Source organism: Vigna unguiculata, chromosome 1, assembly GCF_037176805.1.
Source record: "Vigna unguiculata cultivar grain cowpea cultivar isolate G323 ecotype 2 chromosome 1, ASM3717680v1, whole genome shotgun sequence".
NCBI classification, from domain to species: Eukaryota; Viridiplantae; Streptophyta; class Magnoliopsida; order Fabales; family Fabaceae; genus Vigna; species Vigna unguiculata.
In genome coordinates this window covers 47,881,444-47,908,565 of record NC_140792.1, presented here as the reverse complement: position 1 = coordinate 47,908,565, position 27,122 = coordinate 47,881,444, and the positions used below count along the sequence as shown (strand labels likewise).

Below are 27,122 nucleotides of genomic sequence, written 5' to 3'. Positions count from 1 at the left end.
TATATTCATGCCACCCTCTAACTTTTCATACAAATCTTTCTACCTTTCTTCTCGGTGTGCACCGCAATAGGGCCTACCCTTTTGTTTGATTCTTCTTCATTTCCTCTTCTTCGTTTTTTTCATTCTTAATCTCTGGTAAAAATGTTCATTGAGAATTTTAAGGTTGAGAGTCCTAATGTGAAGTACACCGAGACCGAGATTCAGTCCGTCTATAATTACGAAACCACCGAGCTTGTTCACGAGAACAGGAACGGCACCTATCAGTGGATTGTCAAACCCAAATCCGTCAAATATGAATTTAAAACCAACACCCATGTCCCTAAATTGGGGTTAGCTCTCAAATCAATCTCCTTTTCTTATTGCTAGATCCAAACCCTCACTCAATTTTTATTTATTTATTTTTCATTTCTCATTTTCTGATTCATTTGCATGTTGATCAATTGTCAGGGTAATGCTTGTGGGGTGGGGTGGAAACAACGGTTCAACCCTCACCGGTGGTGTTATTGCAAACAGAGAGTTAGTTTCTCTTCTTAGCCTTTGGCTTTTGGTATAGATATAAGAGGAGCCTTTGCATGCTAACATTAATGGGTCATTTTGCTTTCTATGATCCGCAGGGGCATTTCATGGGCAACAAAGGACAAGATTCAACAAGCCAATTATTTTGGTTCCCTCACCCAAGCTTCTGCCATCCGAGTTGGGTCCTTCCAGGGAGAGGAGATCTATGCTCCATTCAAGAGCCTTCTTCCAATGGTATTCTGTCATGATTATTAAGATTCAGCGTTTTATTTGATTTATCAGATTTAGTCTTGGGTTGAAGTTTTTTATATGTAACCACTTCTTGTAGTTAAGGTGTTTTTGAATTTTGCTAGCTAATAAATTTAGTTTATGGGTGCTCTTTGAATGTTTTGGCAGGTTAACCCTGACGACATTGTGTTTGGGGGATGGGATATCAGTGACATGAACCTGGCTGATGCGATGGGTAGGGCCAAGGTGTTTGACATCGATTTGCAGAAGCAGTTGAGGCCTTATATGGAATCCATGGTTCCACTCCCTGGAATCTATGACCCAGATTTCATTGCTGCCAACCAAGAAGAACGTGCCAACAATGTGATCAAGGGCACAAAGAAAGAACAAGTTGCACAAATCATCAAAGACATTAAGTATGCCCCACTTCAATCTACATGCATGCTTTGTGGATTATATACTTGTAACCTATCTAAATTTTGACATTGAAATCAGGGAGTTTAAAGCAGCCACCAAAGTGGACAGGGTGGTTGTCCTGTGGACTGCCAACACAGAGAGGTACAGTAATTTGGTTGTGGGTCTAAATGACACCACGGAGAACCTCTTGGCTGCTCTGGACAGAAATGAGGCTGAGATTTCTCCCTCCACCTTGTATGCCATCGCTTGTGTTATGGAAAATGTTCCATTCATCAACGGAAGCCCTCAGAACACTTTTGTTCCAGGTTGGATGTTTATCTTTTTAGTTTCCCACAACTTAAATTGTTTTAATTGATACAATATTAACTTTGCTTGCTATCAGGGCTGATTGATTTTGCCATCGAGAAAAACAGTTTGATTGGAGGAGATGACTTTAAGAGTGGTCAGACCAAGATGAAATCCGTGCTGGTAGATTTCCTTGTGGGGGCTGGTATCAAGGTATATTGTTCTTATACTAATGTCATATCATGGGTGTTTCTGTACTAGGACAGTGTATTCTTTCTATGCTTGTTTAGAATTTTTGTATTGTGCTAATTTTATATGACAAAAAAGTAGGAATAAATTGATTTTTTCAAGTGTTCTATGTTGACGATTGACAGCCAACATCAATAGTTAGTTACAACCATCTGGGAAATAATGATGGTATGAATCTCTCTGCTCCACAAACCTTCCGTTCCAAGGAAATCTCCAAGAGCAATGTTGTTGATGATATGGTCAACAGCAATGCCCTCCTCTATGAGCCCGGTGAACATCCTGACCATGTTGTTGTTATTAAGGTAAATATTGTTTCACCTATTTTTCTTTGTTTCTTTCTCTTCTCAGGTCTTTGATTCTATCTGCTTTGTTGTTGCCATTACAGTATGTGCCTTACGTTGGGGACAGCAAGAGAGCCATGGATGAGTACACTTCTGAGATATTCATGGGTGGAAAGAGCACCATTGTTTTGCACAACACATGCGAGGATTCTCTCTTAGCTGCTCCTATTATCTTAGACTTGGTCCTTCTTGCTGAGCTTAGCACTCGTATCCAGTTCAAGGCTGAAAAGGAGGTCTGCATGCATTGCTAAATTTAATTGCTTGATTGTGTTGGTCATTATATTATTTGTAGCTTTCTGACTTCTGAGTTCACTGTGTTGTGGTGGTTGCTGCAGGGAAAATTCCACTCATTCCACCCAGTTGCTACCATTCTCAGTTACCTGACCAAGGCTCCTTTGGTGAGTTTAATCTAACCTTATTCAATGTTAAGTCCACATGTTTGTATTTTAAATAGAAATTAAGATTAGGGGAACATGTGGGAAGCTTATTATGGAGATACAATCGCTTCAATTTTGAAGTCGTTAAGTGAATTTCCCTTTTATCCCCTATTCTTTCTTTCTCTAAATTTGGCAAATTGACTCACGAGATAACTATCACAGGTTCCACCGGGTACACCAGTGGTGAATGCATTGTCGAAGCAGCGTGCCATGCTGGAAAACATTCTGAGAGCTTGTGTTGGACTTGCCCCAGAGAATAACATGATTCTTGAGTACAAGTGAAGCATGGATTAGAAGCAAAACTTTCTTGGGGTGCCGGCTTGAATGTTTTCTGTCAATATGTTTGGTTATGTTTTCAAGTGTAATTTGGTTGCTTCTGCTCATGAATGCTTTAGAGCAGGGCATGTCTGTTTTTTCTAGGTGCATGAATGGATGTATAATTTGTGTCCGTCCGAATTTTTTGTTTATTCTCCTACTACCCTTTATTTTTATCATTTTTCAGAGGCAATCCCCAATATAAAGCCTTTTTTCTTATGAGAAAAAAGAAATTCGGAGTTTACTAATTACTGTGATTTGTGTTTTCACAATGCATCTAAAATATGAATCCATATGCAATGGTTAGTGGGCTAGTAACTAACTGAGACAACTCAGCAAACATATGTAAAAAAAATAGTGATTAAATCCTGTCAGCAGATATCAACAAAAACAATGTTAGAAGCAATAAAAAAAAATGTTAGTAATGTTAGTAAGCCGAGATAACTCGGTAAAAACTGTCAACACAACTCAGGGTTGGCACAAAAATTGGTAAACTGAATTACTTCAGCAAAAACTTGAGAACCAAATTTGAGAACTTGAAAACAGAACATGTTAGTGAACTCAATTTAGCAAAAAGAAATAAAATTTGATCCTGCAACTAGCTATGGCTACAGAAAAAAAGATTAGTTAGACTAGACTAATCACACTACTAATCTAAAACGGCAGATAGAAATCAAAAACAGAAATAGAAACAAGTTAGAGCAAAACAGCAGCAAATTGTTAAAATCCTTCCCCCCACACTTTTGAGTTTATTTTGTCTTTGATGGGAGACGATTAGAAAAAGGAAAACTAACTAAAATTGAAAACTAATCCTAGACTAATGAAAAAGAAAACAAAACTAACCTGCTCCTGTTTAAAGAAAACAACCACACAAAAACAAACTACTTCACGAATTACTAAAATCTTCATCTACAAAATACATAGATTAGAAACTATTAAAACTTCTTCAGTAAAAATAGAACAAAAGAGATTCTAAACTACTTAGTAAATTTCACAAAACTAACCTATGAATACTATGTAACCAAATAAACTACAAAAATAAAAAATAAACAGAACTGAAAATCTAAAACAGCAAACAAAAATTAAAATCAACTATCCTATATCTATTTAAATAAAAAAAAAAACTGTAATAAGCAGAATAATAAATGCTATAACAGCAGCGAACAGAAAATTTTGAATCCCCACACTTTTGAGTTTATTTTGTACATGGTGTGGCAAGAATTATTCCTGAATGTAAAATTTGAGAAGATTATATAACCAGCAAAGAAATAAAATTGTTCACACTAGATGAATGTTACAGAGAAAAATTGAAATTGGAACTGCCACTTCATTCTAATTCCAATTTAACATTAAAACATAGAATAATCAAAAAGAACAAGTGCAGAATCAAATTCCTAAAATTAGCAAACTAGAAAACTAGAAAACCTAACTAATCAGGTAAGAACTAAAAACTGAGAATTTAACCTGTTATTGAGTTTATAAGCATGAATATAATGCAGAAACAATAGCAAAATAGTAATTGGAACTGGAATTTAAAAGCAGAAATCAAGACTCAACATTCAAACCAAAGCTACAACTAGTGGCGCGTGAGTTAACGAATTTAACTGTCAAACTGGAAAATTGATAAATCTGAACTAGAAATGGAATCAAATGCTTGGATCAAATTTCAATTGATTAACATGTGCTGTTGAACGTAAAAACAGATTTGATATTAAGTGTTGGAATTGAACTCACTTGCAGAACTGGAATTTAAAGAAACGCTCATAGAGACAGGAATGTAAACTGCAAAATCCATCTAAACCAGAATTCCAAAGTTGAATTAATGTTCACTATGCTTCACTCTTGCAAGCCAAGGATCATTTCTGAGTCCTTGGTGTATAGGCGGTCACTTTATACTCACTAAACTTCAGCATGAATCCACGACTGTGTCTAATTAAGGTGCAAAAGTGAGAACCAAGGATTCATCAATAGAACTTAAAACTCTGACGTAGAAGGAAGAAAGCATTGTAATAAAACAATGAATGTAAACGTGCAATGAACTAAACGCAGAATGGTAAATTCGGAAAACTATAAATGAATCTGTAAAAGCAGTGCAGGAAATTAAAATTGCATGGAAAACTAACTCAAAAGGCTGTAAACTGTAAAAGCAGTGCAGGAAATTAAAATTGCATGGAATTATGAAATCTGAATTTTATTATTTGCAAAGCTAGAAATTAACCAAAAATCAGAATTAAACTAAAATTATATCTAAAATTACTCCATTAACACAAATTTGTAAAAACTAGGAATTTAACTCTGAAAATCAAATTTATACTAAAAAGAGAAAATTAAGACTAAACTAAACCCAAAAGAAGTGCTATTAGTTATGAAAAACACAACAAAATAGGGACTCATCAATATCCAATGTCCTGATTAGCAAGCTTCTTCAAAGTCCTCTCTTGCTGTCCAGCCATATCTTCACAATCAGCAATTTCTGGTTTTACAGCAGGTGCAGTGAAGTCAATCTCTAATTCAGTTTAGCTTTCTTCAACAATTTCAAAATTATGTTAATCTCAAGACCAAATCTGAATAATGGACCTGACTTTGATCTGGTCATACACTCTTAAGCTCAAAACAGAAATGTTAGCTACAGGAAAACTATACAAAACAGTGGTTATATACAAAAATCAATGGACTAAAATATCTGACTATCAAACACAACAAATTATCAGACAATTGTTCAAAACTGATCATTTCCCCGACAATGGCGCCATTTGATAAACCTTTAATCGCGTAAGATTCATGAAAAAACTCAGTTTTACCCTTAATGAAGTATACGGATCAACCAAGGTATTGATCCGGAGAAAAAACCAAAGTGATGAATGATTTTTTGTATGTGAAATCTGTTTTGTGAAGACAGAGGTAGGGGATTACTCTCTAATACTATAAACAACTCTAAAATGGTCCCAAAATTCTATTAAAATGATGCATGAATTTATTCCTATGTCTGGACTAAAAACAGATCCAGAATGCATGGTGTATGCACAGGAACTCTATGATTTTACGTCCTAAAATGAGTTCTAATGAATGGAAATCCTATATGAATGCATAAAATGTGCAAAAAAACATATTTAAACTTATTTTGAATTTTAAAAATGAATAAAACAATGCATAACATCCAAAACAAAAACTGTTTGATAAAATGCCTAAAACAAAACCTATTGTCCTCTAAGTGTTTGATGAAATGTCACAATGAACTTAACAGTGAATTATGCATGTATGAATGATGGAACACTTCTGGATACCTAAAAATATCTAAAATATGAATGTGAAACTCACTTAAAACTCAAAATTCTCAAAATTACACTTTAAAACCACTTGTACAGATTTGGCAGCAAAGTCCAGTTTTGACAGCATATGCACTTCATGGTTTAAGAAGCAATTTTGAGTTATATATTCATGGTTTAAGATGCAATTTTGAGTTATATGTAATATGAATGCATGATAATTATTAAAATCACTAGTATAATGTTGATGAAATGTGCATGAACACTTAACAACACAAGAATCACAGCTCAAACCAAAGTTGGCAGCAAAAACCAGTGTTACGTGACAGCACTTTTGACAGCAACATTGAATCACCTAATCTACTATGCAGAACTTGTTAAATTGAACATAAGAAGATGCAAAAATGTGTATATTGATCCCAATTGACTACGGGAACAATGAATTAAACTAAAACTACACTAGAATTGAAAATCCTAATTCTAACCTAGACTAGAAAACTAAAATAACTAGAAAGGTCAGACCGTTGAAACCACCAAACCACACGAGGCTGCTAATGTCTAAATTCCCAATGCTTAAAGCCCGATTCTTTTTCTGCAAATCCCAAAAGAAAGAGACCATTCAACTTGGTACATATCACGAATCCATTTTCTTGTAGCTGAAGCTTTTGGAACAATTAGTAATGTGATACGATATACTAGTTTGATTCTCTTTCAATGTTTTATTCAAGTAGCAATTAATCCCTTTGTAATAAATTAATGACTATGTTATCATCATGTCTTTGTCGTGTTTTGTTTTGTTCTGTTCTGCTATTCTTGTTCCTTTATGCATTCCGGATCTGAGATTGGTTAGGTTCCTAGGCTTGACATGCATTGCCTCCTATAGTATGCAAGCTGCAATATATTCTCTAGATCTACTTGCATCTCAACATTATTTGTTTAAACTTTGATGAAGTTATTCATTGCGGTAATTGCTGCCTATTTCAGCTATGGACCGTGTCAGACTCCAACCTTAGGATTTTGTGTGCAGCGATATTTACAAATGAACACTTTCAAGCCAGCAAAGTTTTGGAGTTTGCACCCTTACATAATTCAAAATGGCTATGACAATTCTGTTCCTTTATATTTGTGTTCTTTCATTGTCTCAAACCAACAAATGAAGGACATCCTTTACACACTTTTATGCCATTTCAGGTTGCTATTTTCAAAAGCTTGTTTCTGAATATATATATATATATATATATATATATATATATATATATATATATATATATATTAACGGTTGTATACTCAAGGTTTCATCAGGTTTTCTGTCAATCTCCTGGTCTTGTATATTAAGAATGTTATATTTTCTTAATTTGTAGCATGTACTAACGTTTGATTGGTTTCTGCACAATGTTTCTCAAGCTATCCACCACGCACAGAAAGCACAGCATACCCTCCTTCGTTTCACTTTCGTTAGAAAATTTTGAGCCTGGCCCAGATGGTAAATCATTCCCACAGTTCTTGAAATATTTGTAGTTGTAAGCAAATCGTGAAGGTTTGTTGTTACAAAATTTGAGGTACTTTAAGGTCGCCATAAACTATGTAATTGTAGATAAAATTTTCAAAAATAAACTTAAAGTGCTATCATCGTAATATGATGATGGGGATAAAAGAAAATCTATTTGGTAAAGGAATATTAAAAAGATGTGAAGGAAAAAATAACTATAAGTGATTTGATAGAATGGTGCATGTTAAAAAGTCCTAACTTATCCCACAAAACTGGTTTACCCCCTCACGCCGAGGTATATCCATCTTGTGCATGGGACATGCACAAGAAATTAGTGGATAGTCCGTTAGCGGTCCGATATCGGGTGGAACATAATGTCCAAGAAAGTTCGCTAGGATAGACTCTAATTTGGCTCTATACCATATTAAGAGTGGGTTTTAAACCTAACTCAACCCCACAAAACCAACTTATAAGGTGAGGATTGCACTTAATTATATATTATGAATTTGTCTTATCTCTTAGTCGATGTGACACTTCCAACAATGCATGGAAGGATATGGAATGGATAGAAAACAAATTTTGACAAAGATAAATGACATGGGGACAATAAACTAAAAAGAACATAGTACATTGTTTTTTTGTTCCAGAACAACAATTAGAAATGGTGAGTAACACGAGAGTGTGAGAAGCATATACATGGTTATGGAGATTCTCTTGGGTCGTTTTAGTGCAAATTATGCTAGAAATGAGGGACTTGTATTCAGTAAACTCTTCATATATAGACACAAAATTGGATCCTATGTCTTTCAAGGTGAAGTTTTCGGTGAAAATAAAGCGGTCCGATATATTAAATCATGGTTCCGCAAGATGAATCCATATAATTGCTCACTTTTTCATAGGGTTTCTCTCGAATGGATCTTACTTCTTAGATAACACGCGTGTGAAAGTCCAAGTCTTTTATTTTATAGTAAATAATTTATTATTAATACACATATGTTGGTCTTCAAAACCGAAATTACTCTCTTTTAGGTCAAAAGTACTTACTATATCTAAGTTTTTATTAGAGATTATATTTAAATCTAATTCATTGACGTAAAATCTCTTAAATATACTTTTAAATGAGTATATACATATTTTTATCGACTAAAATAATATCATGTCGGTGCCATCAACTACCTTTGATAAATAAGAAACAGAAACTTGGTTTTCGTTTATTATGAATTTGTTTTCTCGCTTATTATTTATTATGAGTCGCTAAAAAAAGAGAAATTAGATGAATGGAAATAAGCAACGTTGACATGATTTATTTATGCTTTTATTAGACAATAACTCATTTAAATCCTTACCTCACACACCACAATCTCTAAAATGTTAAATGAATGTTCAAGAATGAATAGGGTCTTGCAAATAATTTATCAATTTCTGTACTGCTAAATCTCTCAGTGTTGCTATGTTGAGGAGGTAATTATGTATTTGACATTCCCAATGAAAAAGATACGTGAAAAGATTATTGTTAAGAAGGGACAAATGAAACAACTCATGAGAGTTATTTGTTTGGAGATGGATTGTGATAAAATCGTGTTGGAGGTTGCAATGGGAGGAAAAAGACAGAGCAATGAAGAAAGGGTGGAAAGAGAATCTTAAATATGAGATTTTGCCATCTACATCTGCCTGAACATTATGAGATTGTGTCTGTGATTCAAGTATGAGATGATTGGACCGCAGTTTAAAATGAGATGATGGGGTTTTTGAACTAGGTATCTCCTTCTCCTCCTGTGGGCCTCCTAAAAAGTGAACCCTAATTTATTACCACATCTAGTGCGCTTCACACTCACACCTTTTTGCTTTGTTGCCTCCTTTTATTTTTTCACTTTCCAGCCAAAATACAAAGCATCAAGCATCATCACTTCAATGCATTATTCCATCATCTCAAAATAAACCCTAATGGGGGGACCTCAGCAATGCATGTAGAGTCATAGCAACAATGGCCAATTAATGTGAAGAGTACTCCATCGGTCCCATTGTGACAAAAAGACCTGTGACTTTATCTGTGTTGGAAAGGACCCCCCCTTGTCCCTACACCCTTCCCTTTCACCACAAAACCCCATTTCAGTCTGTTTCAGTTTCAATCATAATTCTACACATCTTGTCCTATTCTCATTTTTTCAAACTTCCATCATCGACTACATTAATTTAACTAAACATATACCACTATGTTCTGTAATTCTTTAGTATTATTACATGCCTCATGACGAGAATGTTTTCATGAAGAAGAGGAGGAGGAGAGTGCTGCTACTTGGCATCACCACCTACCGAAGTTCACGTATGGATCTACCTAGGATTATGTTTGAGTTGATTGATGTACCATCAATCTCCTTCATTCATTGAACTTTTTTAGTTATTTCGGAGAAAAAGAAAAAAAAAATAAAAGAACAAGAGAGAATGTGCATGCTTACGTGCCCCTCAGATCTACCATTAGGGAGATCAATAGATATAAACACTTGAGATTCTTGTTTTTGTTTGGTACCTGATGTCCATCGCTATTACGATTTAAATGTAGGTCCAACATTTATGTTATTGTTTCATTTATTTTTGTCAACTGCCTCTCCATTAGGTTTACCACTTTGAAAAAGTAGCGCAATAAGTTTAGACATATGGTGTTACCGTACTACGTCACAAACACTCAAAATATGTCACTGATGTATACTGCATCATTTTTATTCTTCCCACTCATTCATTATTTACGATTATTATATCAACACCGGAACTCATGTTTCCGTCATCACTATCATGTATCAAAGTTTCCCTAAAATGTTTCACACTGTAGAGCATATTAGCAGCGTTACTATTACTAATACTTATATAATACTGATATGGGGTTGCTTTAAAAAATTATGCTTCAATCAGTTTATAGGTTGAATAAGTAAACTCGCGTTTAAAGGGATTGAGTTTTTTAAGACCTATTAATAATCTGAATACGTAGGCAACTTTATTTAAATAAAATTAAGCTTCTTGTACTTAAACCAACTTGCATTATTGAGACATTATTATTATTATGAGAATGAAATAAATAATAAACTTTCTTCAAGAGTATAATATCTGTTAATTAGTTGAATGAAGTCTTTGGTTCAAGCTATCTCGAGAAAAATATGTAATTCACCATCGTTTTAAGTGAATAAGAAAAAACCAGCAACACTATGGTAAGAATTAATAGAGTCTCCCCCTTTCCATTTGCAGATGTTTGAAATGGTTTGAGTTAAATGCAACAACAACCACACCAGGAAAAGACATGTGATCATATATAGGGGGGAATTTAGATATTGAAAGATATTGAAATTGACATAGGCAATAATACAGCAACATTTAGCACACCTTTCGTACAATTTGGTAATCAGAAGTATGGGAATAAGAATTAGTACCATAGGTGTGAAATTAAGAACTATATATGGAGGCACCATGAGAGAAGATAGATAGATATAGGGGATAATAGGCTTGTTGATGAGGAACCGGTTTTAGGTGCCTCTTGAAATATATACTAACCTTAATTAATTATGTTTATTATTTTGTAATGACGTTCAATTACACGCAGCCGTTTCACCTTTGGTGGAAGGCTTGGCGGGTGGTGGTGATGCACGGTGGTGCTCCTTGTTAGACCCTGCCTTCCACTTTTCTTTTCTCTGATCTTGCTTCATCTGCTTCTCCCTACACTCCAAACTGCAAAATGCCGTATCCCCCCTGAAATATATATACATCTATAAATTAACCAAACCATTTTCTTAAATTCACTCACAAAATTAATCATTAATCACCACAACCCAGCGTCCTTAAACCCAATATACATGCACATACCTATACATATAGATGTCTCGTCGATCGGGTGCCAAGCGACACTTGCAGAGGCCACAAGTCCGAAGAAAGTGAGAAGTAGTGTTTATGACAGTGTTTGTTGTGTGGTTGTGACTGTGACGAGGGTTATTTGAGGTTGTCGGGGAAAGTGGTATGACCATGCCCATCGAACGTTGCCCATATAATTCATAAGATGACCCTTTTGTTGGGAATAGTCCAAGTGTGAGTCAAAAAGTCCCACATTGGATAGAAAAGACAAAGTTAAACACTATATAAGAATAAAGACCCATAACAACATTGCCTTAAGGTTTTGGTGTAAAAGTGGTGTCTAAGGTCTTATATGTGTAAGACTAATGTCATATAACCATATAGAACCACAATCTCTCAATGACCATAACTATGCCATGACCATGCCCATAAACCATATATGAAAAAATATAACCTATCAGTGGTATCAGAGCCGATGGTTCGGAGTGACTGACCGCATAACCACCACCATAAACAAAAGGGGTCACCGATGTGACTGACCGCATAACCATAACCAAAGGGGTCACTCATACACCTGAAGGGAAAATATACCATATGAAAAAGGAAAAAAAAACAACAAGGGACTCACCCTTGAGGGGAGATGTTGGGAATAGTCCAAGTGTGAGTCAAAAAGTCCCACATTGGATAGAAAAGACAAAGTTAAACACTATATAAGAATAAAGACCCATAACAACATTGCCTTAAGGTTTTGGTGTAAAAGTGGTGTCTAAGGTCTTATATGTGTAAGACTAATGTCATATAACCATATATACCATATGCCATAACCATGCCCATAACCGTATATGAGAAATATATATAACTTATCACCTTTGGCCTCAGAAAGATTTTGAGGCACCAATTCATGATGTCTTTCCATGGCAACAAGAAGTGGATCGACTTTGATGTTAGGTTCATGATGATGGTGAGGGTTATCAGAGACGAGTTCCTCGTCGGTTGTCGGCGATTCCACGGCCATGCCACCACTCATGCTGGTAGTTCTTTTCATAATCGGTGGGCGAGGGCGCTTTCCAAGTAGCATATCTTCTTCTTCTTGCCCTTCCTCTTCCTCCTCTCCTCTCGTGTTGTTTTGTGTTAGAACATGTTTGCCATGGAGAGATATGAACACTACTGCTTCCAAGAAACAGAGAGGGAGAGAGAGAGAGTCTGAAGAATGGAATTGAGTTCAGACTTGACACAACACGCACGAACGCACGAGTGAGTGTGTGTGAGTGAGAAGCAATGGTGGAAGATAAACTTGAGGTGTCAATCCTAATGCTTACTTCGTTTTAATTAAGCTATAACAAAAAAGTGAAAGATCTCATCTCAACCGTTGATTGTGGAGATCAAGTTGTTATCATGATATATGTTATAGGTAGGTAGCACACGATCAATTATACACATGCATTTTTTTTTTTTTCATAAACCTCTATTATATATCATTTTGTTTTTCATCTCGCTCCTCATATTATATTATATAAAATTTATTTACTTTTTCTTTCTGTAAGTATACCATATGTATATCTTACTAAAGAACTGGCTAAACAAAAATTAAGAACGATATATTTCATTCTCAAAGGCATCAAGATAAGTAAAAGCTGGGTAGTATATATTAATTAGTAGTGGGTGGCAAGACATTGAAAGAAGTTAATTAGTGTTGTATTGTTGTAGTTTAAGAGCTGGATCATGTTTAAGATTTGGCTGTGACACTAATGAATGTGGTTGGACCTCACTTATTTTGCTTCTTTCTATACCTAAAAGTTAGTTAAATTTTGATAAACACGAAAAGGAGGGTTAAATTAAGTTGATTGGACATATAAGAAGATTTATGTTCTATGAAATCGAGATATTCGCATTATAATCAAATTCACTCTTTACTTTTCTTACATTCGCTGCTATTGTTGTCCACCCAACAACATGAATATTATTTGTCTTTGGAAACCGATGATTCAGACATAAGCGTATAGGAGATGCATCTTTTGTTGTTACATAAAATTTATTTTCCTTTAATTTCAAACAAAACTTTTCAGCCTATAAGTCCTTTTTTTTAAGAGAATTTACTGATTAAGAGGATTGGAAAAAAAGGTACGAAAGATGATCACTTGATTCTTTTTGGAGTAATACAAGGAATAACAAGGATGAAATAGACTGATGATTAAAAGATTTCATCCCTCTATTTTTGAAGAGATTAGAAGGTGATAGATACAATCATTTTATCCTCGTTATATTTATTTTTTAACTCTTTTATCTTCGTCATTTTTTTACACGTGTTTAAATTAATTTTACAATTTATTTTAATCGTATTTAATATATAAAAACTATTTGTATGTTTAATTTTGTAATTTGTACATAAATTTATTTTTTAATTTTAAATTATTTTGTTAATAAATTTTCCAATAAAATTTTGTTTTGAATTATTTGTTAATCATTTAATAAAATAATAAAAGAATAACTTTTATTTATTCGTGTCTTTCAATTTTAATATGTTTTTTTTCTACGCACCATGTAAAAATATTATTTACTTTAAAAAATTTAGATTACTTAATTTATTAATATTTATCGATTTTAATTTTTTAACAAATAAATGTATGTAATTTAGTTTTAATTTATTAATAAAAATAAATAAAATTTTATTATTAATAAACATATAAAAATCTAAAAGTTAAAAATATATAAACAATATATAATTCTATAAAATTTGAAAAAAAGAAAAAAAAACGTTACCTATATTATTAACAAACATTATCAAATTAAAAAATATGTTCATACTAAATAAATTTGATTATTCATTTTTTTATATATATTTTTATTATTTCACACAATTAATATAAATTAAATAAATTATTCTAAATGATATATATAGCATTTTATATTACTTTTAACATTAGGGATATTTTGGTAATCTCATTTTTTTTATCTATTTTAATGTCACATCACTCAATTCAATTACAAATTTTTACGAATTTCACTTTTTAATTTACTCTAAAATCACCTTTTAATCCCTTAAAAGGAACAGCATCAACTTCACCCTCTAGTTCGTTCCATCTCTTCCTCTCCCTCTCCTTCTAATCTTTCCTCTCAAAAGAACGGAGCCTTATCAATCACATTAGTGTATACGGTTCACCTAAGTTTGCAACGTTAAGTGGTTAAGCATTATAGAAATAAGATGTCTCTTATAACTGAATTATGTAAATTCTTTGACTATGTTGATAAAAAAAAAAATACTCTTATAATTGGTCATAGATTCAGAGTTATGAAGATTTTAGAATAAAAAACTTCAAAATGATCACAAATTCTAAAATATATTTTTTGTGTTGTAGTATTTTTCAACCATGCTTTGTACCTTTAAGATACTCAAACTACTTTAAAATTTCTATAAATTTTTGTGGTGTGTTTTTAAATTATATATTATTTTTTTATGATTTTAATGGATAAAAATATTGGTGCAAAATTTAAAAAAATAACTCACAAATTAACGAATGTTTTCCTTCCTCAACAAACATTAATTGACATATGTTTAAAAGACAATATACATCAAATTAACATTTTCTACTATGACATGAGACTTTCAACATACTTTAAAGCCCAAAATAACAAACCTTAAAAGTTCTTTTACCGGTGAAATGACAATAGGTTGATTATTGTGTAATATATAAAATCAACTTTTCAATTTATTTTATTTAGATATTTTATAATATATATCTATATAGTAAACATAATATAAGACACAATTATTTGCTCTTTTTGAAGTTTAAAAAATTAAATATATGCCACTTTATTTTTGTAAGCTAATTAGAAATCAGTTTCATAACTAAATAGCTTTTTGTTTAGTTAATAAACTAAAGGAAGACAGAAATGTTATAGTAAAATTATATTTATAAGAACATTTGAGAAAGATTTTTACAACCTTTTCACAAATTAAACGCAATGTGTTAAAAGCAGAAAAAAACTTAATGGTATTTTAATATTTCATAGTTCAGTGTCTAGATAATTTAAAATCTAATAAATTTAATTGCTCCACAAATTTTAATTTCTATAATAACAATTTTAAATACTAATAATAAAACACATTTTCTTTCCCTGCTTAAATTTAATGAAAATCATCAAAATTTGGTGAATCTTATAATTTAATTAATAAAAATATTTCCTTATTTTATAAATTGAATCAATTACTGAAAATAATTATTAAGTGTATTAAAAACTTTATTCTTAAAAACAGTGTTCTTTTTAGAATGTTAGGCTACCACCAGAGAAAGAAGCATTGGTCTTGTAAGCCCGTAAGGAATTGGGACACTATTACGTGGGAAGTTGGGCTTTGAGGCCCAAAAGCCCAGTTCAACACGAAAGGCTAAATAGTTACAAAACAGGAAAGATAAAGAACAATTTTACCTCGTTCAGAAAATAAAATAAAATTAATCACATACAAGGGAAAAAAATAATTAACAACACTGCTGTATGTCGTTGTTTTTAAAAAGTTACTTTAGTGACTGAAACGACATATTACTATTATAATACAATAATTTTTACTGAAATATATTTCTTAAAAGAAAATTTTGAATATAATATTAAATATGTTATATTAATTTTAATTATAACACAAACTATTTTTTAAGATATTATTGAATTATTATTTAAATTTTAATTTGAATTTTACAGCCATGTATAAGAAAAAAACTAGTACATCTATAATACTATTTAAGTTAAAATTAGTACAAATTTATAAAAAAAGATATATATTTAATTCAGAATGATTACGTTATAGTTAAGATATACAGCGTCAAGAATATAGATTATTATTTAAAATACTGTATTAATATTTACCACTGATATTATACATTTAGTTATGTATAATTTATCCCTAAATTTCACTGTTTTTAGAAATATACACCTCGAATTTTTTTTATAAATTATTTTTTCTAATGTTTTTAGTTAAATAATTTACATTGAATTTCAATAGTTTATTATTAATTTTCTTTTTCATATAAAAATATTTTAAAATTTAATAAACGTTAAATATTAAAGAGAATAAAATTAAATTTCTAAATGCTACTTATAGAAATAATGAAATTGAACTATTAATTTGAATATGGTAAATGAGATAAAATTTGAAAATTAATTTACACAAAAATTAAAGTTTAGAAAGGTTAAATATACTTTTATCTTTTATTTTAAAGTATAAGAGTTTTATTTAATTAATTGAAACCACACATATGAAAATAATTAATTTGATAAATTATGTTGAAAAAAGTTCAATTAACCTGATATTTATATAGTTATTTTATCAAAATTAAACTTAATCGATATATATATATATATATATATATATATATATATATATATATATATATATGAAGAACAAATAAATTAGTGAAAAAAAAAGAGTTGTTTATAGCACGCAAGTGTCTCCTTAATTGCTTAAGTAGGCATATTCACGCTCCACAAATTGAAATATAGATTAATATCTTTTTATGGACCTTTTTTCTTTCAGCATCAAGAACGGACATGCATTTTATTTTTTCTTTTAATGCTGATAGCGATAAATATATAGATTCATATTGAAAAATACTTTATTTTACTATCTTTATATATTCATTTTTTCTCTTACAAATAAAAGGTTGTTTATTTCTATATTAAATGATATTTATTATTCACAAATATTTATTGCATTTTAATTTCGACTATTTTAATTTTAATATTAATTTAACCAGAAACGGCTTGTCAATAAGTGAGAAGGAAAATAAGTTTTATTTTAATAGATGAGTGGTGTTTTCTTATTGCGAGATTCTTTTTTACTTGTTGCTAGGTCACACTGAAATATTACGCCAGCCTGTTTTACTAATCATTTACATATGATTAATCATAAATTCGTTAATAATTTTTTAATGAAGTTAATAGAGTGTACCATATGATTAATCATGGACATAATCTTAGTTGTTCTCTCCTTTTTGTGTGTTCTTTTAGCATACGAAACACAATTAACTCATTTGAATGCTTTATTTGAACACTTGCTTACTAAATAATGTTATTGATAACTTTGAGCATAGATGAGATTTTTGGCATTTTACCAGGCAATTTTTTTTTTATTAATTTTATAATTTTGTAAACATATATTTTTTTATCGAAACCTTCAAAAATATTATTGTAATTAGAAAGCGGTAACCACGTGCACGGGATAATATAAATAAATTAATAAATATATTTAATGTGTAATCGCCCTCAACATTAAATTCAGAGACACATATCAATTTTCACCAAACTTTTAAAATAATGGCTCCACAGACTCTATTAATCAATTAGATTCATTGCGCCGCTTCTTTATATTCTTTTCACTTCTTTTTTACTGCCTCGTTATCACAGCTAGCATTCATATATATAATATAAAAAAATCATAACAAACTCATTTTGACATTTTTATAATTTACTACTATAATATTATAAAGTTTATTTAACAAGAAACGATTTTTTCTATAGATATATTCATTGAAGTTTCTTTCAAAAATAAATCATTCTAAGTTTATTTTTGGGTTAAATATGTTTTTTTCTTTATTTTTTTTTAGTAAAAGTTAGAATTAGTTTTTTTTTAATTTTAAATTAATTTAGTTTCTTATTGTATATTTAGTTTTTTAAACCAAATTTTTTTAATATTTTAATTGAAGCAAAAATATGTCAAACGATATAAACACATTCAAATATTATAATACTGTATTTGAAACGTTAAATAAATTTAATAAAATTTGGTTAAAAAGAATAAATTTATCTATTTCTATAACTGAGGGATTAAATTGGATTAAAATTTTAAAAAGGGACTAATTCTAGTTTCAGCAAGATCAAAGTTAAAAGATAAAAATATATTTAATCCTTTATTTTTTTCATAAAAAGTAAAATTTAGTTTTCATGTTGTCACAATGATAAAAATATTATTTTAGCAATTGATTATAATTTCAATATTTTACTTTAACCTATTCAAACTATGGTTCTCATTAAAGTAATGATAAAATACTTCTTTTTTATCAATTCAAAAAGTTAAATAAAACGCATTTGGAATCACAAGAAGTGTTCTTCAAAATTTTGTAATATATAAATTTTCATGTGTGATTTTTAACCTTTTTTTAATAATTACTTATAAAATAGTATCTTTTTACTTGTTGTAAATAGGAAATATCACTCAATTTTGTGGACTTTACTAACTTAAGTAATCACTTCAATAAATTCTGTTCACAATTGCATATTCTTCCTCATATATAAGCCTCAAATGCACAAATAATTTGGTTAATTTTTTGATAAAATAATTAAGATATATTGTAAGGAAAGATGAATCTTTTTTCTATAAAATAATACAAAAACAATATTCACATGCGAAGATGATTCGAGTAAAGGTTCATATATGCTCCAATTTGTGGATTAAACAAAAGGAAAAATTGAAGCTCCCTGGTCCAAACATTTTGCCCTTGATTGTGAATATAATAAGCAGAATACACGTCCAAAAGAAGTTAGAAAGTGTGAAGAACTGAAGCACCTTCTCTGACAGCACTAGGTTCCTGAAATGTGCAGGAACTCTAGTAACTCAGAGATGGTAGCTTCAAACAAAAGCACGTTAGAAGAGGTTTTGGACATTGAGACCAACATGTCTCATCAGTCTCAGTGGGTGCTAAATCCTCCAGATCCACCCTCCATGCTGCGTCAGGTTCTGGACAACGTCAAGGACATCCTCTTACCACATCCTCAACCAAACACATTCTCTTCTCTCAGGAACCAGCCCTTTTCCAAACGCGCTTTTGCTTTCTTCCAGAACGTGTTTCCCATTCTTGCTTCATTCCAAGACTACAATGCTCAAAAGTTCAAGTGCGATTTCATGGCCGGGCTAACCCTTGCAATCTTCGCCATTCCTCAGGTTCACAACACATACTATAAATGCTCATATCTCAAACTAATGTCTAGTTAACTATGATTATAACTATATCCAACGTTGTTACAGTGTATGGGAAATGCAACATTGGCGCAGCTAAGTCCAGAATATGGCCTCTGTAAGTTGCATAGTTTGTTTGGTTAAAAGGTTTGAGACAGGAGTCGTAAAATGAATGTGGTTTTAATTAAGGTGTGAGTGGATGATGATGATGATGATGACTGATTTTCACAGATACAGGAATTGTTCCACCTCTTATTTATGCTTTGCTAGCGAGTTCAAGGGAAATAGTGATTGGACCTGGATCTGTAGATTCACTGCTACTTTCCTCAATGATTCAGACATTGAAACTTCCGATTCATGATTCTATTGAATACAATAAGCTTGTTTTCACTGTCACATTTTTTGCTGGCATCTTTCAAGTTGCTTTCGGCCTCTTTAGGTCAGTGTGCTATCTTATATATCTATCGTCATAATTATTTCTCATTAATTGCAAAGTTATTTTTGTGGTTTGTGTGTGAAATGTGATGTGACCACTAGATGAAAAAATGAAAAAAGTTTGTTGAAAGGTATTTTAATCGCTATTAGTGGATGATCATGATATTATGTTTTCAAATGTTATAATTATTGTTATTAATTTTTGTTTCGATATTTTAAGAAAATTATAATAAAGTTATTAGTAAGAGTAACATAGTTTAAGTTTATACATATTAATGTTCCTTTTCTATACTTGGAAAATTAAATTTGTTCTAAAATATATTAATTTTTCGAAATTATACTTTGATCAATTTATTTGATTTTTTTAAACGATAAATTTATTCATATTAATATTTCCCTAAAAATATTTATTTAGATTAATATATTTTAAGATTCATTTTTGTTTGGGTATATATTTAATTATTTTTAAATAATTTAAAAAAAAAAATTTCTCTAACTACCATTTAACACTTCAAAATATTATTATTTTATTATAATATTATATATATATATATATATATTTATAACATTAATAAAATATTTTATTATTAAATCTGGTGTCAAATGGAAGTTAAAATTGAAAACGGTATCAAAATAACTTTTTCATGTAGATGGCAAAATAGGTAACGAGATAGATACCAGGATAAACTCTTTAGAAGGAGCAAGGAGGAGAAGGTCCAACCTATTGTCACCTTAATTACAACCTCTAATTACGAAATTATAAAATGCATAAAAAAGATAAGGTCTTGAAAGTTATAATAAGTATGATAAAGAATATATATTTCGAAACTATTTAAGTGCACCTAAGGTCAATATTTTCTTCTAACGTTTTATTATGTTCCCTCAACATGGATTATTATATTGTAATACTATTCCTTTTTTAATATTTTTACAATATATAATAATAAAGAACTTGCCAAGTGTAAACTAATTTTATTTTGCTAAGTACTATATGTAACACTGGATTCCGTATATACTTTCTAAGGTTGTCAGTATGTAGATTCTGAATAAAATAAAGAAATGAGTTATTTTGTACGACGTCATGGATATGAATTTTGGCACGTAAAACTAAATTTCGATTAACAAGCTATAACGTTTTTTGTTTTTTTTTTTTGGAACAAGTTGTAAACTAAATATAAAAATATAAAAACACAAGAATAATGAATGATGTTAAAGTTTAATTATTTTAACTATATTTTATTTAGTTTATTTGAAATATTAAATAAATTTAACAAAATTTAATTAAAATATTAAATTTACGTATTTGTATATCTCAAAATATTAAAATTGTGTCAGAGTTTTAAAGAAGAATAATTCTGGTTTTTTATTTGTTTTTAACCTGTGTGACATTTTACAGGTTTGGTTTTCTGGTGGAATATATTTCCCAATCGACGATCGTAGGGTTCTTGGCAGCAGCTGCAGTGGGCATTGGACTACAACAACTGAGAGGATTATTCGGGATCGTTAACTTCACCAACAAAACTGCTTTATTTTCCGTCCTCAAATCTCTTTGGACATCCTTCAAAAACCAAGTAATTAGATACACAGATCAATTGCAAATTAAACAAACCCTTCAATTTAATCACAACTCAAACTTCATTAATCATTCCTTTTGTTTGTTTTGCAGTCAGCGTGGCATCCCTACAACTTCGTTATTGGATTCTCCTTCCTATGCTTCATCCTATTCACCAGATTCCTGGTTAGCACTGCTGCTACTTTTATTTTACTTTCCTAGTTTGGACTAGAATGTTACTAACACTAAACAATCGAAACAGGGTAAAAGGAACAAGAAACTTATCTGGTTGTCACACGTTGCTCCTCTCCTTTCTATTATCGTATCCTCTATCATTGCGTACAAAATAAATGTGGACAAGCCTCAAATGAAGGACTACAGAGTTGAAGTGTTGGGACCAATCAAAGGAGGAGGTAGCTTGAATCCAAGCTCCTTCAATCAGCTAACATTTGATAGCAAAGTTGTGGGTCATTTGATGAGAATAGGCTTGACCATTGCTATTATTTCACTCACGGTACGAAGGCTATTTCTATTACTATAATCTATATGTAGTCTTTTAAATATCGTATAATATACACTTTTTGTTGTTCAACCATAGGGATCTATTGCTGTGGGACGATCATTTGCATCTCTAAAAGGACACAGCATTGATCCCAACAGAGAAGTGGTGTCGTGGGGCATAATGAACATTGTTGGATCCTTAACTTCTTGCTATATTGCATCAGGTATATATTTGTATGATTGAGAGAAAGGAATTGATGTAGAAGATATAGTGTTTGGTGATGACAAAGTTGAAATTAACGATGCAGGGTCTTTGTCACGAACTGCTGTGAACTACAATGCAGGGTCAGAAACAATGGTGTCGAACATAGTGATGGCACTCACCGTGCTGTTGTCACTTAAATTTTTGACAGGGCTTTTGTATTTCACTCCGAAAGCAATCTTAGCAGCAATAATTCTTTCGGCTGTTCCAGGACTGATTGACCTAAAAAAAGCTTGTGAAATTTGGAAGGTTGATAAAATGGATTTCCTTGCTTGTGCTGGAGCCTTCTTCGGAGTCTTGTTTGCTTCTGCGGAAATAGGCCTCGCAGTTGGGGTATATTTTTCTTTAACTTATATATTAAATGTTCAAACATATATAATTCATATGGATAACATTATAATACAACTATACTAAATATAACAATTCTTTTCGCTAACTTAAATTATACACGAATATATCTATCCTCATTACCAAATAAATAATATTCATTTTAGGGACTTTTAAAAATACTATACATTAATATTATACCTTAGGCCCTAACAAATAATATCTAGAGGTCACCTAACCCTTTTATTAACATATATACAGTTTAAAAGTAAAGATAAAAAAATAAAATTTCGAGGTTTTTTAACACAACATTTTTTATAGAAAAATAAAAGTCAAAACTCGTTACTTTTAAATAGAATAAATACTTTATTTATAAAGTAGCTTAAAGTTAACGAAGAGCGTCTCTTGTTGTCTTTTGACTATTTTGAAATAAAAAAATTAATGATATTAAGAATCTTTTGAATTAACCAAAAAAGAATGCTGACACCAAAAAGTAGAGAACATTTTAGCCTTAAAATATATATCTAGCCCATGGTCATGATGCGTGTCTTAATTCAATGACATAATTGAAAAACTTATATTTAGCTGAAAAAGTTTCATTTGAATAAGTATAACAAATTATTATTATTATTATATTTTATATAACTTCTTAAAATTGACCTATTTAAAAGCTTTCAAACTATTTATTTATTTATTTTAAAAGTCCAGACTTTAAATATGCTTGTCAAAGCAAGTTACTTTAGTTAGCTTGTCAGTCCACCAAAAAAAGCAAAAAAAAAGTGTAGTCGTGTTAAAGTTTCTAACCCATCAATCAGTTAACCCACACTATAGTCAGGTTTGCCTAGACCGTTAAACTGATGAGTCAGTTCGTCGACCCTTTTTTTTAATTTTTTATGTTTAAAAATTAAAAATAAATAATTTTTTTATATTATATAAATAAATTTATATATATATATATAAACAAATTTTATAAACAAAAATTTATAAAAAATTAAAACAAAATTAAACAAAAAAAAGTGCACAGACTCTGAGGCGGGACAGGTTGTCGTGTCAAACCCATTTTTCAATAACAAGTCAGCTTTATCTGATCCATTTTTGGCACACCAAGAATGGGACGAGTCAAAACGGATCCTGCTGACACATTTTGCCACCCTTAATTTTTAAGATGAGATAAATCTATTTATTCATCATTCACCTAATATCACAAAAACATTATAAATTTGATTAAATCAAATCTATCCGTCATTAATCAAAATATACTAAATGTTTTAACCAATACTTTATGAACTAAAATTAATTAAATTGATTATTTTGGTAATTTTTTTCTTAAATTTACATTTTTTTTTTAAATTTTGAAAAAGTGTTTTATTATACTTTTTTCAATTATTTTTAAATTATAGTTTTAAAATATATTTAAATTTTTTCATGTTATGATTGGATTAAAATCCATAAAACAGTTAATGGATTGATTAGAATTTTATTAAATAAATCAAATGTTTAATATATCAAAATGAATTTATAACTTTTTATTCAATCAATTGTAAAAATAAATATAACTTTTGTATTCATCCTATTTTTCATTCTAATACTCAGTAAATTAGTCATGTTTTAGAGTTGAAAATTTGAAGTCTAAACCTAAACTAATTCACATCTACCTTGAATGAAAACTATTGCTTTTACACGATGACATTTATTTACTTATTTTGGAACCTTGAAAATGTATGACCTATAGTATTTATTTTTTATATAAAAATTGTATTATCATTCCTTTTAATATATAATCTTATATCATAAATTGAATACATAATTTATAAAATAATTTTTGTATTATCTCAACTCTTTTAATTAGAAATTCTTAATTTATTTTTAAAATGTGTGTTTTACACACATTGTCCCTGGAACTAGCAAAAATATTATTTTTCTCCTAATGATCCTAAATTACTTGTTTTATTATCTTTATTTGAATTCACGATCTTTATAGTTGTTTCTCTTTTTTAATTCACCTAATCTTATCACTATACTTCAAAATTGAATTTCATTAATTTTTCAAAATATTGTCAATAGTTTAATACAGTTTCGTTATAAATATAAAATACTACCTCCGGTCTCATTCACACACACACATAAGAAACTAAGAAGTAATTCATAAGACAAATGAAATGGTTTTGAATTAGTTATTTTAATTAACAATAACATGAATTCAAATTTTATTTCATTTTATTTCTTAGAACTATGCTTTAAGGGTTGGATGCACCTATACAGGAACTGTGCATGTCAAGTAAATTGAAGGCATAATTTTTTTTTAACAACTACTAAGTTTAAAAAGAAATTTGACTAAACAATTTCCCTATCACAGTAGTACTGATTCTGAGACAGTATGCAGTATTATTATTGGTTGATGATGGTACATATGGTTAGAAATTCAAGTGTCATTTTAAGTCTTACATTAGTTAGAGATGAAAAAGTAAAGAGCACTTACATTGGTTAGAAAGTAAAAAACACTGTATAAGGATAAAAACCATAAATCTATTGTCGTAAAATTTTGGATTGAGAGTAATGTCAATACTTTATGCAGTTGAATTCATATTTTATTGGTGTTGTGTCTCCTTAGTGAAACTCTCTCTGAAAATCTAACACATCTCGTTATAGTGCAGATCACGATTTCATTCGCGAAGATAATTGTAACCTCAATTCAACCTGCTATAGCGGTTATTGGAAGACTTCCAGGAACCGATTCATTCGGCGATGTTCAACAGTATCCAATGGCACTCAACACCCCCGGACTTTTCATCGTCTCTCTAAAATCTGCATGGCTTTGTTTTGCAAACGCAAATCTTGTGGAGGAAAGGTATGTTTCTGTCAACACCACCCTTTGCTTCTTTCATACGTTACTCAAAATCTGAGTTCATCACATTACATATTCAAAGGATTGAGAGATGGATGACCAATGAAAAAGCTAAGCAAGGCAAAGCAGGAGAAAACACCTTCCATCACGTCATCATAGATGCCTCAAGTGAGTACTTATTAACATTTCATCTCGAATGATTTCGAACTTTTATAACATTTTATACACACCCAATAATGTAGGTCTTACAAATATCGACACCACGGGAATTGCTTGTCTGGTGGAGCTCAATAAAAATATGACTTCACGAGGAGTAAAGGTTGGTTTCTTAAATCATATATTTTGTTTTTATGCAGATTTCAATTGTATTAATTCCTGTTGTCACTTTTATTTCAGTTAGCTATCGCTAACCCTAGGTGGCACGTAATTCACAAGCTAAGATTGGCGAACTTCGTGAGCAAAATTGGAGGAAGGGTTTTCCTTTCTGTGGGGGAAGCAGTGGATGCTTGTGTTGCCACTAAAATGGTTGCTGTATGACTAACAACAGTTGCTTTTCTTTCGATTAATTGTTCTCTTTTTATCTCGATCAAAAGGTCAAACGTTTGTTAGTTATTAATTTCATCACAAATGTTTCAAAATTTTAATAATGTTAGCTAACAAATATTTATCCTTCATATTTAATACTCATATTTCGAACCGTCAAAGTAATAATAATTAGTATATTATGAAGATACACTAGAAGAACAACACAAAAAATTCAACGGAAAATCAAAATTCATATACTATATTTATAGTTATTTCTTTAAACCATAATGTATTAGGAAAGTTTTTATTGACGATCCAACTTTCATTCACGACTTCCTTTTTAAACAGATTATTGGCCTTTAATCCTTACTAAAGTGATATAATCTTTTGGTAAACTTGTGAAAAGAATTAACAAAAGTGATTATAGATGATTATGGAGACAGTATAATAAAACTCAGGAATGAGTGTGTAATCTTTAAGCAATAACAATAGTATATGTGGTTGGATCGATGTGATTCAGTTGTTTGTTGTTGAAATTTAGAGTTGTGTCGAAAACATGTCTACATTCAATGTATCAGAACTAATGACCATAGTGGACCGAAACCAAAAGACAAAGTGGTGCTTGCTCAGAATGTTTTTAGCTCATTCATTGTTAATCATCACTTCTACTTAGTTATATTCAAATCAATGGCGTTGACAGAATAAAGCTCTACGGAGAATATTTGTTTTATTTTACCCTTTTCTCATCCTTTCACAAATTGCCTTTATCATGCTTTCTTTTCTTAATTATAAGTACTACCACACTTGTATCACTTTTTCAATACCTTTCTCTTTCTTTAACAATATAAAAACTTTGCTCCTTTTGGATGCACTGAAAGTAGTCACGTTTAATTAGATCACATTCTTTTTTACACAAGAGTAAGCATACATAGAATTCACTAATAACTAATATATTAATCAAATTAACAATGTATATAATAAGCACTAAAATAAAGATCCTCCAGTTTATAAAAATATTGTAAAGTGAAAACCTCCTAAATATTAAAGGTTAGATCTATATTTTGGTTAAATTCATGTATATACTGATAATAAGGAGACAAAAAAGTTTTGAGTAAAGATATCTTAATTGTGACAGTGATGATTCCAAAAAATATTTCCTTCAAATATATCAAGATCTAAACCCTAAATTCTAAATTCTAAACCAAAAGGTACACATATCTATATCTATATCGAGTTTTGTTGTGTCAACTTGATGCGTGGAATCCAAACATGTCAATGATGTATAATCCAATGAAAAGACTTTAAAACAGAGACTTGAAGATATATAAATTTTTAATATTTTTATTTTTTCTATCC

General features: G+C 30.5%; 3 protein-coding genes across 3 annotated transcripts; 2 read left to right on the top strand and 1 right to left on the bottom strand.

Annotated features, from left to right (window-relative positions):
- LOC114191627 (inositol-3-phosphate synthase-like) lies at window positions 1-2,929 on the top strand. Its single transcript, XM_028080928.2, has 10 exons — window positions 1-329; window positions 448-516; window positions 615-750; window positions 913-1,160; window positions 1,240-1,466; window positions 1,544-1,659; window positions 1,821-1,997; window positions 2,081-2,269; window positions 2,372-2,434; window positions 2,636-2,929. The coding sequence occupies exons 1-10, from the start codon at window positions 142-144 to the stop codon at window positions 2,753-2,755; spliced, it is 1,533 nt and encodes a 510-aa protein (XP_027936729.1). The 5' UTR covers window positions 1-141; the 3' UTR covers window positions 2,756-2,929.
- Window positions 2,930-10,861: 7,932 nt separating this feature from the next.
- Window positions 10,862-12,664, bottom strand: LOC114179089 (FCS-Like Zinc finger 6-like). Its single transcript, XM_085675532.1, has 3 exons — window positions 12,245-12,664; window positions 11,393-11,588; window positions 10,862-11,278 (listed from the first exon to the last, which is right to left on the bottom strand). Exons 1-3 carry the CDS (start codon window positions 12,453-12,455, stop codon window positions 11,119-11,121), a joined length of 567 nt encoding a protein of 188 aa, XP_085531658.1. The 5' UTR covers window positions 12,456-12,664; the 3' UTR covers window positions 10,862-11,118.
- Window positions 12,665-18,920: 6,256 nt separating this feature from the next.
- Window positions 18,921-25,781, top strand: LOC114165881 (early nodulin-70). The gene is made up of 12 exons (XM_085667181.1): window positions 18,921-19,304; window positions 19,389-19,437; window positions 19,551-19,758; window positions 21,151-21,325; window positions 21,421-21,492; window positions 21,569-21,820; window positions 21,905-22,031; window positions 22,116-22,402; window positions 25,051-25,244; window positions 25,324-25,409; window positions 25,484-25,560; window positions 25,638-25,781. The coding sequence occupies exons 1-12, from the start codon at window positions 18,957-18,959 to the stop codon at window positions 25,776-25,778; spliced, it is 2,016 nt and encodes a 671-aa protein (XP_085523307.1). The 5' UTR covers window positions 18,921-18,956; the 3' UTR covers window positions 25,779-25,781.
- The last annotated feature ends 1,341 nt before the right edge of the window (window positions 25,782-27,122 follow it).